Here is a 12,519-nt window from a genome sequence, read left to right as displayed (position 1 = left end):
TGCTATTTGAAGTAATTATCTGCAATTAAATTCAGCTGATGCATCAACGGCTCATCCCCATGCTGTTAGGTGGCTTGGCGAGGACAGAGCAGAAATGTACAGAAGCTGACGACAAATTGGTCCCTGGATATTTCCTCAACTTTCTGTCACCCCCAACACGTGCACACTGAATTCGATTGGATAAAAGCAGGATGGTCAAAGAGGCAGTTGGGCATGCTGGCATGGCAGGAAGTGAGTAATAGCTAAATAGAGGTCTGGGCTATTTGGCCCTTTGTGGCTCATGTCTTTCTGCCTGGACTGGAGCAGATGAGCAGCTAAAAGCTCAGAGAGTATGCGTGACCATCTGCCATCTCTGTTTTGCTCTCCGCTTCATAGATCTGGGTGTGTATGTGAGTAAATGAGACGGGGAGGGAGGTGATGTGACGAAAAAAAACTAAAAAAATAAGAGAAAAAGCGAAAGCATATCTCGCCTCCTTCATCACGGACTATTTCCCCATTTCCTTATCCGCTTTCACATACATTTACGTGCAGGAGCAAGACAGAGGTAATAGTCTCTCATACCAATGAGCTTATGCTGTGGCATTCTGACAGTTCCAGCTTGTGGCCTGAAATTGACCCCAGACTCCAGCTACAGTCTGAAAACCTCCATTTACAACACCACAGGCTGCTACGCAGAGCACCATCAAACACAACCGGCCAAAGGCAAAAACGTTGCAAAACCACTGCGCTTCTCAAGCGCAACACTGCCACCTGTCGGAGGGAAATCTATCAGCTGCTGTTAAGCGTGTTATTTTTTAGAAGAATCAAACTGTTTATTTCCACACAACCAGGGCCAGTTGCGTTTCCACAACTTTTGACATATACAGCGCCATGAATCTATTACAAGACAATCCCACTGGAGCAACCTGGGGTTAAGTGCTTTGTTCAAGGGCAAGGTGGTAAAACCTTCCCAAACCACAATATCACATCATCATCAAAAGACTATTTTACAAGAGGAAAAAAACAGATCAGTGGCACATGATTTGTTTAGGTGTACAAAGGTGAAAAGGTTTAATTACTGCTTATGGTAATATTATATTAATGCATGCTAAAGGAGAATCTAATTTTCCAGCCCGCACTGTGAATGATTACTCAGTTTATTAAATAAAAGTATAAAAAGTTTTGAGTGTCATTAGTTTAGTCAGATTATGTTTAGCTATAAATGTGAGCTGAATAAAGATCATATCAGATTGTATGGAGGAATCAATGCAGAAATCGAAATATTTTGAAAGGGTTCACAAACTAATTCTTTCCACTGTATATACAGTATATATAAAGGCATTTTTGATATATAAGACTATGGTCCTAAATCATGGTAAACTCCATAGTTCAAGGTGAAGCTGATCGACATCAATGTATACGACTGCACAATACAACACATTAAATAGGCTAAACTTCTATATTGCCCTTCACATCATATTAAATAGTGCATCTAGCCTGACTGAGTTCTAAGAACTAGAGATGACATTTTCCTGACTGAAAGCCTACAACCCTGTAGGAGCACTACCTCTCTTAAATGTGCTACAAGCTCAAACCAGCAGCAGAATATTTAAATGTCAAGGAATTACAGACTATTTGACCCATATTCGCTGCACAGTTGAAAAGACAAAGGTATAAGTGGTATAAATCTATGTGTGTGGCAGAGTAGGAGGTTATTTAGGTGACTAACCAGCCATGTCTTCCTCTCTATTTAGCAGCACATGGAGCTAGAGTGACGCACAGAGCTAAAGTGATATTGTTTTACCTCCTCACAAGCAGACTACTTCACTGACTGCCACAATTTACACAGAAGGGTGCAGAGAAGAGCAGACTGGATTCACTGCAATCTTTCTCAGATCACTGTGAATGAACAAATTAGATATAGACGTAGAATTGATGCTGTGCTCTTGCAACTACAGGAGATTCTGAGTAAGAAGCAAACAAGCTGTGAGAGCTGAGTAACATCAAATTATAACACCTGTTCGACTGTAGGTATATATTTGACATTTTTATGGTGTATATGCACATTTAAAAAAAAGGCCGCATAAAGCAAGGTGAATAAATAATGAAATTTTTAAATAAAAATAATTAGAATAATAAATAACTTGGGTGAACAATCCTGATAACCCAGACACTCACTGGGATATGACAATTAATTTCACCACCATTTCCTGAAATTCATGTTTGAAAGGAAAATGTAAAGGTGTGTTAAGTCATAACAAGTGTATGCAGGTTACCAACCCTAAGAATATTATGGATTTCTTTCCAACGACTAGCCCACTGTTTTGTCAGCTCCTGAACCTGAGAAAGAAAAGAGAGATACTTTGGATTATTTCTATAAGAGAAAATACAGATACAGAAAAAAATAAAATGCTTCTACTGGACTGTGAATGTAAAGCTGCCACATTCTTTCATCACAATAAATGGGACAGAAAACAGCATTCTGAGTGTTGGGATAAATACAGCACTCTAAAATCCCAGTTGCAAGTCATGCATATTTACATCCAAACCTAAGAGGAAGACTAAAGTGCAGCATAACATAAAATAAAGATAAAAACAACAATGCTGCTGCTGACCTCCTCTAGCACAAAGGCTTTAATTATCTCCCTAAATCAGCATGCATCACACTTAAACAGCCATGAGCAGTGGGGAAATCAAGGATTGGTTGGCTGCTATGCTCGGTTTTACCCAACATTTAATCACTAGAAGATCTGTAAAGTAGTCTGAGGATGTGCAGTGAAATTGAGACACTTACTCTGGCTTCATCCTGATGAAGCCTCTCCTCCACACTCGACCCTAAATGCTGCTCAAATGACACCATCTGTAAGGATTTAAGTCATGTGACCACTGAGAAACAAAACAAAGGCTGTACAAAAGTAGGTACTTCTGTGTATATGCCAGTATTACGTTTTAATACGGCATAAAACGTCTGTAGAACTTTTCATACCATAAAAGGCTGTGGGCAATAGTATCCCAAAAAGCATGCAGACTTTGTAACAGTATGTAGTCCGGGCCATTTTGACATTATAATTTCAGTGATATGATTTGGGAGGCACTAAAGAGGAAAAAGTTATGGCTTAAAGGTATGGCTTTCATAGCTCAGGAGAATTGGTTGTGTGTTAATTAGGTAAAACTGATCTCTTAAAATGACTTAGGATAAAGAAAAATACACACAAAAACAATTGCTCATTGATAAATTCAAAAGGCTCATACTGAAATCTCAAACTTTTGTCAAAATCTGAGTAAAGTTTGAGCCATCATTCAAAAACTCAAGAAGAGACTAAGACCCTACTCTGTCTTATTATGAGAGATATGAGAAGCTGGAGATTTGCGATTTTTCATTTCTTTAAACTAATCTTGGCATACCATTTAAAACTGATAATATATAAATTGAAATTCAGCCTGTGATGTCTGAGGAGGATGAAGTCGAACTTAAATCACCTGATTTCCTGCAGACAGCAGCGCTTTCAGGCGGGCAATCTCAGCTCGCAGCTCTCTGATAATCTTTACATTGCTGTCCTCATTCACAGTGGGCTTGTTTAAAATGTTCTTGGCACGGCTGGCATAACGAAGAGTGTTCAGAGTTTCGCTGTAGTTCACGTCAGCAGGTGAGATGGCTAGAGTGAAAAAAAAGATAAAAGGAAATTAATCCTTAATACATAATCAAGGCGAGATTAGCTCAAATCTCCTTGCAATGCAATGTTAATTTCAATCTGCCACTTTTTCGTGGCTTTTTAGAGTTGTTGTATGGAAAAGAGCAGCATGAACGTTTCGCAAAATAAAGTGCGTAACAAAATCTTGCATGTTAGGAGAAGCTTGAGGGTGCGTGGAACTATGACCACAGTGATACGTGTGACCTCTGACATACTGGCTATCATGATGGTTTTGGAGTTCCCACCAAGACTGTCCTTTAGGAGCCAGGTAAGCGCAGAGTCTCGATATGGAACAAAGTTTTGTTTCCTTTTTATTCCACCACCAATGGACAAATCAGCTGTGACAACAGATATAACAAAGAATATCCACTGAACAACCTCATAACCATGTCAGTCAAAGTGCTTGAAACCTTAAGCTGATACGTATTCTTTGATTGTTGGTTTACCTAAAGTGGAAATGACGATGCCCAGAGTAACCAGAGATCTATTGATGTTGGCACCTTCCTTCAACCTAATGCCAGTAGCCTGTGTGGCATCAGCTCTTTCACTTCCTGCTAGGTCAACCAGGTGTACCTTACTCACCGTCTCACTCGGTAACTCTGCATCAAACATGGCCTATAAGGACATATTATGGTAGACGATACAGTCAGATATTTCTCAATCCGAAATTCATAATGTAGAACCATAATGCGACAGGGAAAAGAAACAAGCTAAAATACTTGATTGAAACACAGGAAAGTAAGATTGGAAATGCTTAATGCTGCATGACATCCTATCCCCTGAAGTTTCTGAAATTATTATGAATTTATTAAAATAACTGGATTATAACCAACAGAGCCAACTTATAACCAAGAGAACCCTGTTGAGTTTTAAATATTAGTCTCATAACATGGAAAAACTAAGAAGAGACACAGAATATTGACAAAATATAGAGAAAAAAACTGAAGAAAAAAGGCAATGTTTGGAGCAGCATACTATCATACTACTCTATATCCAGAGAGAGAGATAAACTAGAAGGAATATCAATCTGTTTAAATAAAAACAGAATAAAAAATAAAAATATATATTTTCAAATCCCTTGGAAGCCACTCAAAACATCAAATACATTTCTTGTGGAATGATGCCTCCCGATTCACTTTTTCCTGATTATAAATAACCATCTATTTTTTAATATATGAAATGCTGTCCAAAAGGCAGTAATCTAGTATTCCAAAACATAGCCATTGACACATTAACATCTGTGTATCATTAATACCCAGACATCCCCAACATCCACAGAAAATGGAGAAAGCTCAGTGGATAATACAAACAGGGAGATGATAACTTCAAGCTGCGAAGGCTATCTGCACAAATGTACAAATAAAGAGGCAGATGGCATTCAGCAGAGGGTAAATGGACTTGTGACCTTGATGAAGCGAATAGTGAAGATAGCGTGGGATCGGCTGCTGACATGGTTCATGCCTGTGCTGGCAGTGGCACGCCTCCTGTTGCCCTCGTGCATTAGCTGGCCAACCTCAGTATAGCTCTGCACATGGTGTCTGGAGAGGGCTGGACATAAGAGAAACATAAACAACTGTTTTTACTGGATTTCTGATAACGTTGTTTGAGCAATCAGTAAAGTAACATTAAAAAGTGAGCAAGTTTTCAATCATCATGATGTGAGGTGTTGTTTCTGTAGTAGTCATTTTACCCTCCACATATGCTCCATCTTTAGGATGTTCTCTTACTCTCAGCTCACAGCCTTGTGTCTCTGTGCTGGGAAGAAGGTCTCGAACTCGCTCATTGTAGATTTCAAAGTAGCTGGAAGCACAAAGCATCAAAGACAAGAACAAAGCAGTGATAGTTTGCTCTTGAAACGTTAGCTCCTATTTTAGAATATAATGGGATGAAATTGTGCTGCCACAAAAACTTCAACAGTGACTCAGTCTAGATTAGTCTGGTTTTAAATGAGCCACATTCCAGCAGTTTTGCTAAATACCACTGATTTAGTTTATATTTTGGTTTAATAGCTCATTTGCTAGCTTATTAAATTGCCTTTGTTTTGCTCGTGAAGCAATTGCCTGGAAAACTCAAATCAATTACCTGCCGCTGTTTGAATCTCATTGTACATGAATAAAATTAGCGAAAATGCTGGCTTGATGGAACACAACGACTTGACAAGGAATTAGAGGCTACACATTTTCCCTAAATCTGAATAAGCTCTGTTGTTATATACTGCTGCATATTACAGCAATCGTGTGGGTGAGGGGGAGAAAGTCTCGCCAGTCAGAAAAGAAATAAAATCCCACAAGACGATAAACCTATTTCGAGCTGTCTGAGAAATGTGAATGTTTAAACAGGCTCCTGAAATGAAAGACAGATTGGTCCCTCTTCATCTCCTAATGAAGCTGGAGGGAGAGAGAGAGCGAGACAGTATCAGTTTGAGCTCAGTACAAACCAACAGTGAACTAATTAAAATGTGACAGTCAGACATTTTGAATGCCTCTACTGCTAGAACTGTCCCCTGTGAATGAGCACTGTTTAAAGGAGGGAATCCAGGTAGTTAAACTACAAAAACTCTTGCAGGCATTTAGACACTAATCACATGCAAGAGAAGCCAAGGGTAAAGTATCAACCAGGTTTTTTTTTCAATTGATAAAGACAGGTCTCACTCAGGGGTGTGACTGGGCTATTGGGTTTCAGTCACTGATATGTTTTTCTTTGTTTTTTTCTACTGCAGCAATCCAAACTGCAATGGCAATCGATATAATACACAATAACAGTAATTTAAGACCTCATTTACACCACAAGCAAAAGACATGACTCAGTAGCTTCCTTTATTACACGTCCAAATGTACTGTAGATGCAAACAGTCAATATTTTGCAACATGCAACAGAAAATATATTTTACAGTTAATTATATTTTTTGAACAATATTGTTTCTTGTCAATATTGTTGTTAATCAAGGCCTCTGGGATACTACATAGCTGAATACATTTCATTGTGGACTTTATTAGCTCTTTTGTCAAACATACTAACCTACAGCCAATTTAACAGACATGCACTGCTGTTTAATAGTTTGGGGTCTGAACATTTTGTCTTTTTTAAAATAAATTAACACTTTTATCAATCAAAGAAATTTCTTTTTCAAATAAATGCTGTCCCTTTTGAACTTCTTATTCACCAAAAAATCCTGAAAAGAAGTATCACGTTTTCATCAAAAATATCAAGTAATCAACATTGATAATAATAAGAAATGTTCCTCGAGCACCAAATCAGCATTTCAGAATCATTACTGATGGATCATGTGACACTGAAGACTGGAGTAATGGCTGCTGAAAATTCCATTTTAAAATCGAATTAAAATAGAAAAGTGGTTTTAATAAAAAAAATATTGTGGTCAAATTTTAGATTAAGGTCCAATTCTCACTATTAACTAACTATTAACTACAACTTTGCCTCGATAAACGTCTAATTACTGCTTATTAATAGTTAGTGAGGTAGCCTAGTTGTTAAGTTTAGGTATTGGGTAGGATTAAGGGATGTAGAATATCGTCATGCAGAATAAGGCATTAATATGTGCTTTATAAGTTTTAATAAACAGCCAATATTCTAGTAATATGCATACTAATAAGCAACTAGTTAATAGTGAGAATTGGACCCTAAACTAATGTGTTACCAACATTGTAATATAATATTTCACAATATTACTGTTTTTACTGTACTTATTTACTACTTGTACATTTAAATTAACCTTACCAACCCCAAATTTTTTAACAGTAGTGAATAAACATGTTCAGTGTGTAATTGAACTGAGATAGCCGGTATATCTATGCCGTTTAAAATAACATGTAATGGGTCTAGTGACTTTGAGGAAATTTTCCCACCGGTTAATCGACGTGTGACAACAAGGTGATGCAACACCGGTTACATCACTTGCCCACAGCAAACCTAGTCTAGTCACACCCCTGGTCTCACTTTCTGTCTCTCTCATCTCTCTCATCTAATCTACCGCATGGGCTGTTATCAAGAAAAAACTATGATAACTGCTTGAGGCGGAAGCAGACGGAGGCTGAACACTGACCTTCCTGATCATCTGGTTGTAATTAGAGTCCTGCTATCTTACAATGCCCATAAGAAAGGACAAGCTGCCAGAATGGACACACTGTAATATGTCTGTCCTTCTCCCTGGGATTTTAATGGGTTCATTATCCTACAATAAACCACCATGGAGCAAATGATGGCCGTTGACAACTGTGGTCATGAATGTAGCTCTCTTGACACGTCGGAATTACTTATGTTACTCACTTCTATGGAACTTTTCCTGCAGCAATGGTTATGTCATTACCAAGAAATATTGCGCTCATACCTGACCTCCATGTGAAACGATGCCTTATCTCTTTGCAACACTCCACTGATGTGGTGGAACAGCCCCTCACAGATCCGTGGAATCAGTCCATAATCACCCTGAAAGAAGGAAATTAGAAAATTCAGCTCACTTAGCTGTTAAATGTAGTCAGGTGGTTGAGGAACTAGACTGAAAGATAGCAGGTTTGAACCCCATGAGGGATAACCCATGTTATGATCTTTGACAAAAATATTTTTAAGAATGTTTCAACAGCTTTTGTCCATTCAATGCATTTTGGACCCCATTGACTTTCATTGATAATTTCTAAATATCTTCTTTTGAGTTTCACAGAAGAAAGAAAGCCATAGAAGTCTAGAATGGCATATGGGTGAGTAAATGATGACAATTTACATGTCTTGGAAAACTATTTTATCAGGCAAGACACCGTCTTTGAAATAAATAAGTAAATGTGTGAGCTAAATGTGGTTAAGTTGTATATGTATTGAAAAAAATAATAATTCAAAACACAGCATGGAACATATTATACACTGGCCATTATAATGTCAATAAACCAAATAAGCTGCAAAGACAGCGCTAAGCTTGACCAAGGGCAGAAGTATTGCTAGAATGTACATTAGACATTTAGTACAATTTAAGAAGGACAAGCAATGACGTGACTGCAATAAAAACCTGGAGTAAAAAGAATCATGTGAAAGTGAAGCATGTGATTTATGTGGCATTAATGTAACTTATTGTCTACAGTTTTGTACATTAAGCTACAATAGGTGAAATAATTCCCACATCATCATCTTTAAAAGATAAAAAAAATCTAAAATTATAGCATAACACAAATTTTAAGACAAAGAATTGATGCTTTTGCCCTTCAGACGTCCACACACTTGAGACAGTTTGATTTCAGCTCTCTTTCTCTGCTATTTCTTCAATCTGCACTTTTCACCAGCACTCTTGAATAAATAAGAACTCCATAAAGTCTCCACACTATTTTCCCCTCTGATCTGCAAAGGCGGCTTTTAATTACTATCCACGACAAAGAGGGGATATCAGACAGAATAGAATAATTATCATCAGTACAAATCTGAATGAGTCTCTCGAACGACAGACCGATACCCGTTATAATTATGTGTTCTTCATATGCTGCCCTTTTCACATTTTCTGATTACTCATGAGAAGCATGCAGTGAAATAGAGGCTCTGCAGCCACTGGAGTAGTGTGTGCATCTGCCATCTTCTGAAGAGTGAGAGTGTGTTATTAGCTGTGATTTGTAGGTTTTGAAATTACACTTGAGAGGGAGACAGTGATGAGATGTGAAGCTTACAGAGTTGCCCATCATGGTGTAGGACTTTCCTGAGCCTGTCTGGCCGTAAGCAAAAACGCATGCATTGTAGCCCTCAAAAGCAGCTTGCAGGACATCGGTACCAAGATCTTTGAATATCTGAAATGACAAAAGAGATACAGAGTTACTATTTTTAGCACTTATTCTTGGAATCTCTATCTGCTGTAAAAAATATTATAATCATTTTAATAATTTTGGATTTTAATTCACTGACGAGATCTTACTGGTTTCAAAGCCTGTGGTTACAGCTCAGCTAGTACAATAGCAGATCAGATATTATAAAAACATTATCAAAGTTAGGCATTTATATTGTTCATGCTTCCACTTGAAATTAATGACACTGAAAAACAGTCCTTGACATCTACAGTAAACGACTCGTAAGAACAGCTAGTTCTATGGGCGCTGGAACACTTCTATCATTATTACTACTGGTCACATGACAATTGTAGTGGAGTTTGTACCTTTTCCTGGGTCACAAAGTTTGGACTTGTGCTGTTCATTGAATCATAAGAGAAATCATATGAGAAAGACTTTCCTCTCTCTCCAAACGGTTCTCCAGTCTCCTACAAAGCATAAAACACTTGCTGCAACTAGTGTCAATAAAAGGTGATATTTGGACATTACAATTCATTTGACCCTAATTAGGTTATTTCTAAGACATACATTGTGTTGTTCATTTATGCCAAATAGTTTAAATTAATAGTAATCACTACAATAGCTAAACCATAATTAAGGCCTAGAGTAGGAGATTTAAAAAAATATTATATTTTAAACAGGTATAAAAAGTCATGATTGATTTTTGACACTGGTTGATTTTTTAACCAATGCACATAAACAAACATGCATTAAATATCAACTGCATGAGATACCTTTGCGTTAAGGACAGAGGTTTTATGTCCATTCACATGTATAATGACTTTGGCTGAAAGGTCCTTCTCCCTGAGAGAGGAAGATAAACAGACAGATAGACAAATATGAAAATAGTATTTCCAAAACAGCAAACCATGATAAACTGCCACGGACTTGTATAATATCAAATAATAATAAAGTGAGACATGCTCTCTTATGGAAAACAGTTAGTGGGAGAGATTTATTAAATAGACACATGAATACTGCCATGTTGTGCCAAATTGCCAGTAAATCAAATCTGTACCAGGCCAGCCCAACGTTTATAATGTTATCTATTACAGTAACATTATGTGTAACTTACTAGCTTATGTTGATTTTGAGCATTCGGACAGGACTAACCTTTGGCTCAACGGACGGACCCGCACCGCCACACGCACAGACGCCATGGGTCATCGGTGAAAGGACACTTCACCTGCTTCACGAGTATTATATATCATAACTGTAATTGCGTGCGCTTCCATAGACACCATAACGTTACCTGTAACGCAGGCGAGAGTTCGACTGTACTCATTTCTCTCCACTTCAACAGGTAACGTTAACGTAGCCTAATATACCAGAGATAAGAAAATAAACTCTGAGCAAAATAGGTTTGTTGCTGGCAAACTAACAAGTTCAGTTGAGGGTTTATCTCATGAATATTAATATATTGACAAATATCAACATTGTTTGGTAACCAATGGCAAATACTTTCTTAATGAATATGAATTGTGTTATGGCGCTAAAGGTCCAACGATTGGCTGATCAATTCTGTCACGTACTTTGAAAACCTATCACTGAAGCAGGATTGGCTCATGAATATTAAGATACTTCAATCCCTATTTTACATCTGTGTTGGGCACAAAAAAGATAATCCCCCAAAAATGCCATAATGTATAATCATTGTAGAACCACTAAAATGTGAATTAATTCCTGTTTATCTGCTGTACCTGAGCCCTGGAGATAACAAGTGAATACAGCATTTCCGGGTACAATCTAGTAAGAAATTGGACTGTACCATTTTATTCAGAAAAAGGGCTCATCATTCACCTGGTCACTTCTGTACTCAGTGTATCAGTTTTGTTAGGGTTACAGTTGTATGTTAAGTTAGTGTTTGTTAGGGTAACAGTTGTATGTTAAGTTAATATTATTGTGAAGTTTGTTAGCTTTTATTATTGAACGATAGCCTACTTCGATATTATTACCTCTTTTGTTTCGGTGGTTTAAACAGGTGAAGTTCATGTCCTGTAGATGGCAGTCTTTCTCCAGTTATAAGGTTATAAGAGGAAGGCACATAGGCCTACTTGCACACACACCAGCGAAACCTGTGGTCTAATTATACTCTAGGTCATATTTTCTTTACTGTTTATTATATTCATTAATATATCTGCTACAGCACTGTAAAAACACTAATTGCTACATCTAAAAGAACTGGCCTATAGTTGAACTTACTTTCTATTAGGCTATACTTAGCTAAGGCGCACACACACACACACACACACACACACACGCGCGCGCGCGCGCACACACACACACACACACAAACAGGCGCACACATCTAGTGGGGACTCTCCATTGGCGTAATGGTTTTTATACTGTACAAACTGTATATTCTGTCCCCTTACACTGCCCCTACCCCTAAACCTACCCATCACACACAACTTTCTGCCTTTTTACATTTTCAAAAAACATTACTTAGTATGATTTATACGCTGTTTTCCTCATGGGGACCGCTGGCTGGTCCCCACAATGTAGGTGATTTCAGGTTTTACTATACTTGTGGGGACATTTGGTCCCCACAATGTAATATAAACATGAACACACACACACACACACAGTGTCACACACAAATCATAATAAAAGACAACATAGGCCTATGACAACTGCAATATCCTCTGTACCAACTACTTGGATGACATTGCATGAAACATGAGAGCTACAGCCCTATCTGTTTCACTGTCACACGCACACTGAGCCATTTCTCATTTCATAGATATTAATCTTAATTAATGTTTATTAAAGTTTATAAAAGATCACTCACTACCAAATTATATTTTTGATGGGCGAAGATTCAATCAAAATTTCTTTATAATTTTTTAATCTGTCAACAAGAGTGATGTTGAGGAGCTAGTCATATGGATGGTTTTGTAGTGATTTGGTAGTGTGTGAGTGTATATCAGAGATCAGTGTAGGTCCAATATCTATCCTATTTTGTATTCGCAACCCATGTCACATTGACACAGGCCTTCTGGTTTGTTTGAGAGACAAGGCCATGTTGGGGA

The 12,519-nt window shown here is 37.7% G+C and overlaps 1 protein-coding gene across 1 annotated transcript; it reads right to left on the bottom strand.

Annotated features, from left to right (window-relative positions):
* Nucleotides 1–2,185: 2,185 nt before the first annotated feature.
* On the bottom strand, nt 2,186–10,863 carry LOC130088301 (kinesin-like protein KIF16B). Its single transcript, XM_056255021.1, has 12 exons — nt 10,601–10,863; nt 10,222–10,291; nt 9,814–9,915; nt 9,335–9,451; nt 8,020–8,117; nt 5,362–5,471; nt 5,077–5,219; nt 4,118–4,286; nt 3,887–4,009; nt 3,460–3,635; nt 2,774–2,839; nt 2,186–2,319 (listed from the first exon to the last, which is right to left on the bottom strand). Exons 1-12 carry the CDS (start codon nt 10,645–10,647, stop codon nt 2,227–2,229), a joined length of 1,314 nt encoding a protein of 437 aa, XP_056110996.1. The 5' UTR covers nt 10,648–10,863; the 3' UTR covers nt 2,186–2,226.
* Between the last annotated feature and the right edge of the window lie 1,656 nt (nt 10,864–12,519).

Source organism: Rhinichthys klamathensis, unplaced genomic scaffold (assembly GCF_029890125.1).
Source record: "Rhinichthys klamathensis goyatoka isolate OS25496 unplaced genomic scaffold, OSU_Roscu_1.1 h1tg000115l_1, whole genome shotgun sequence".
Taxonomy (NCBI): Eukaryota; Metazoa; Chordata; class Actinopteri; order Cypriniformes; family Leuciscidae; genus Rhinichthys; species Rhinichthys klamathensis.
Note: the sequence above shows the minus strand (reverse complement) of the source record. Positions and strands in the feature narration are given on the sequence as shown.

What these genes read in the sequence shown, in the direction of transcription:
- LOC130088301 (XM_056255021.1), bottom strand. Translation starts at nt 10,647, where the DNA reads ATGGCGTCTGTGCGTGTGGCGGTGCGGGTCCGTCCGTTGAGCCAAAG. An exon ending in CCTCTGTCCTTAACGCAAAG is followed by an intron (nt 9,916 to 10,221) that starts GTATCTCATGCA and finishes TATGCTTTGTAG; the next exon opens with GAGACTGGAGAACCGTTTGG. An exon ending in TGCTGTCTGCAGGAAATCAG is followed by an intron (nt 2,840 to 3,459) that starts GTGATTTAAGTT and finishes AAATCCTTACAG; the next exon opens with ATGGTGTCATTTGAGCAGCA.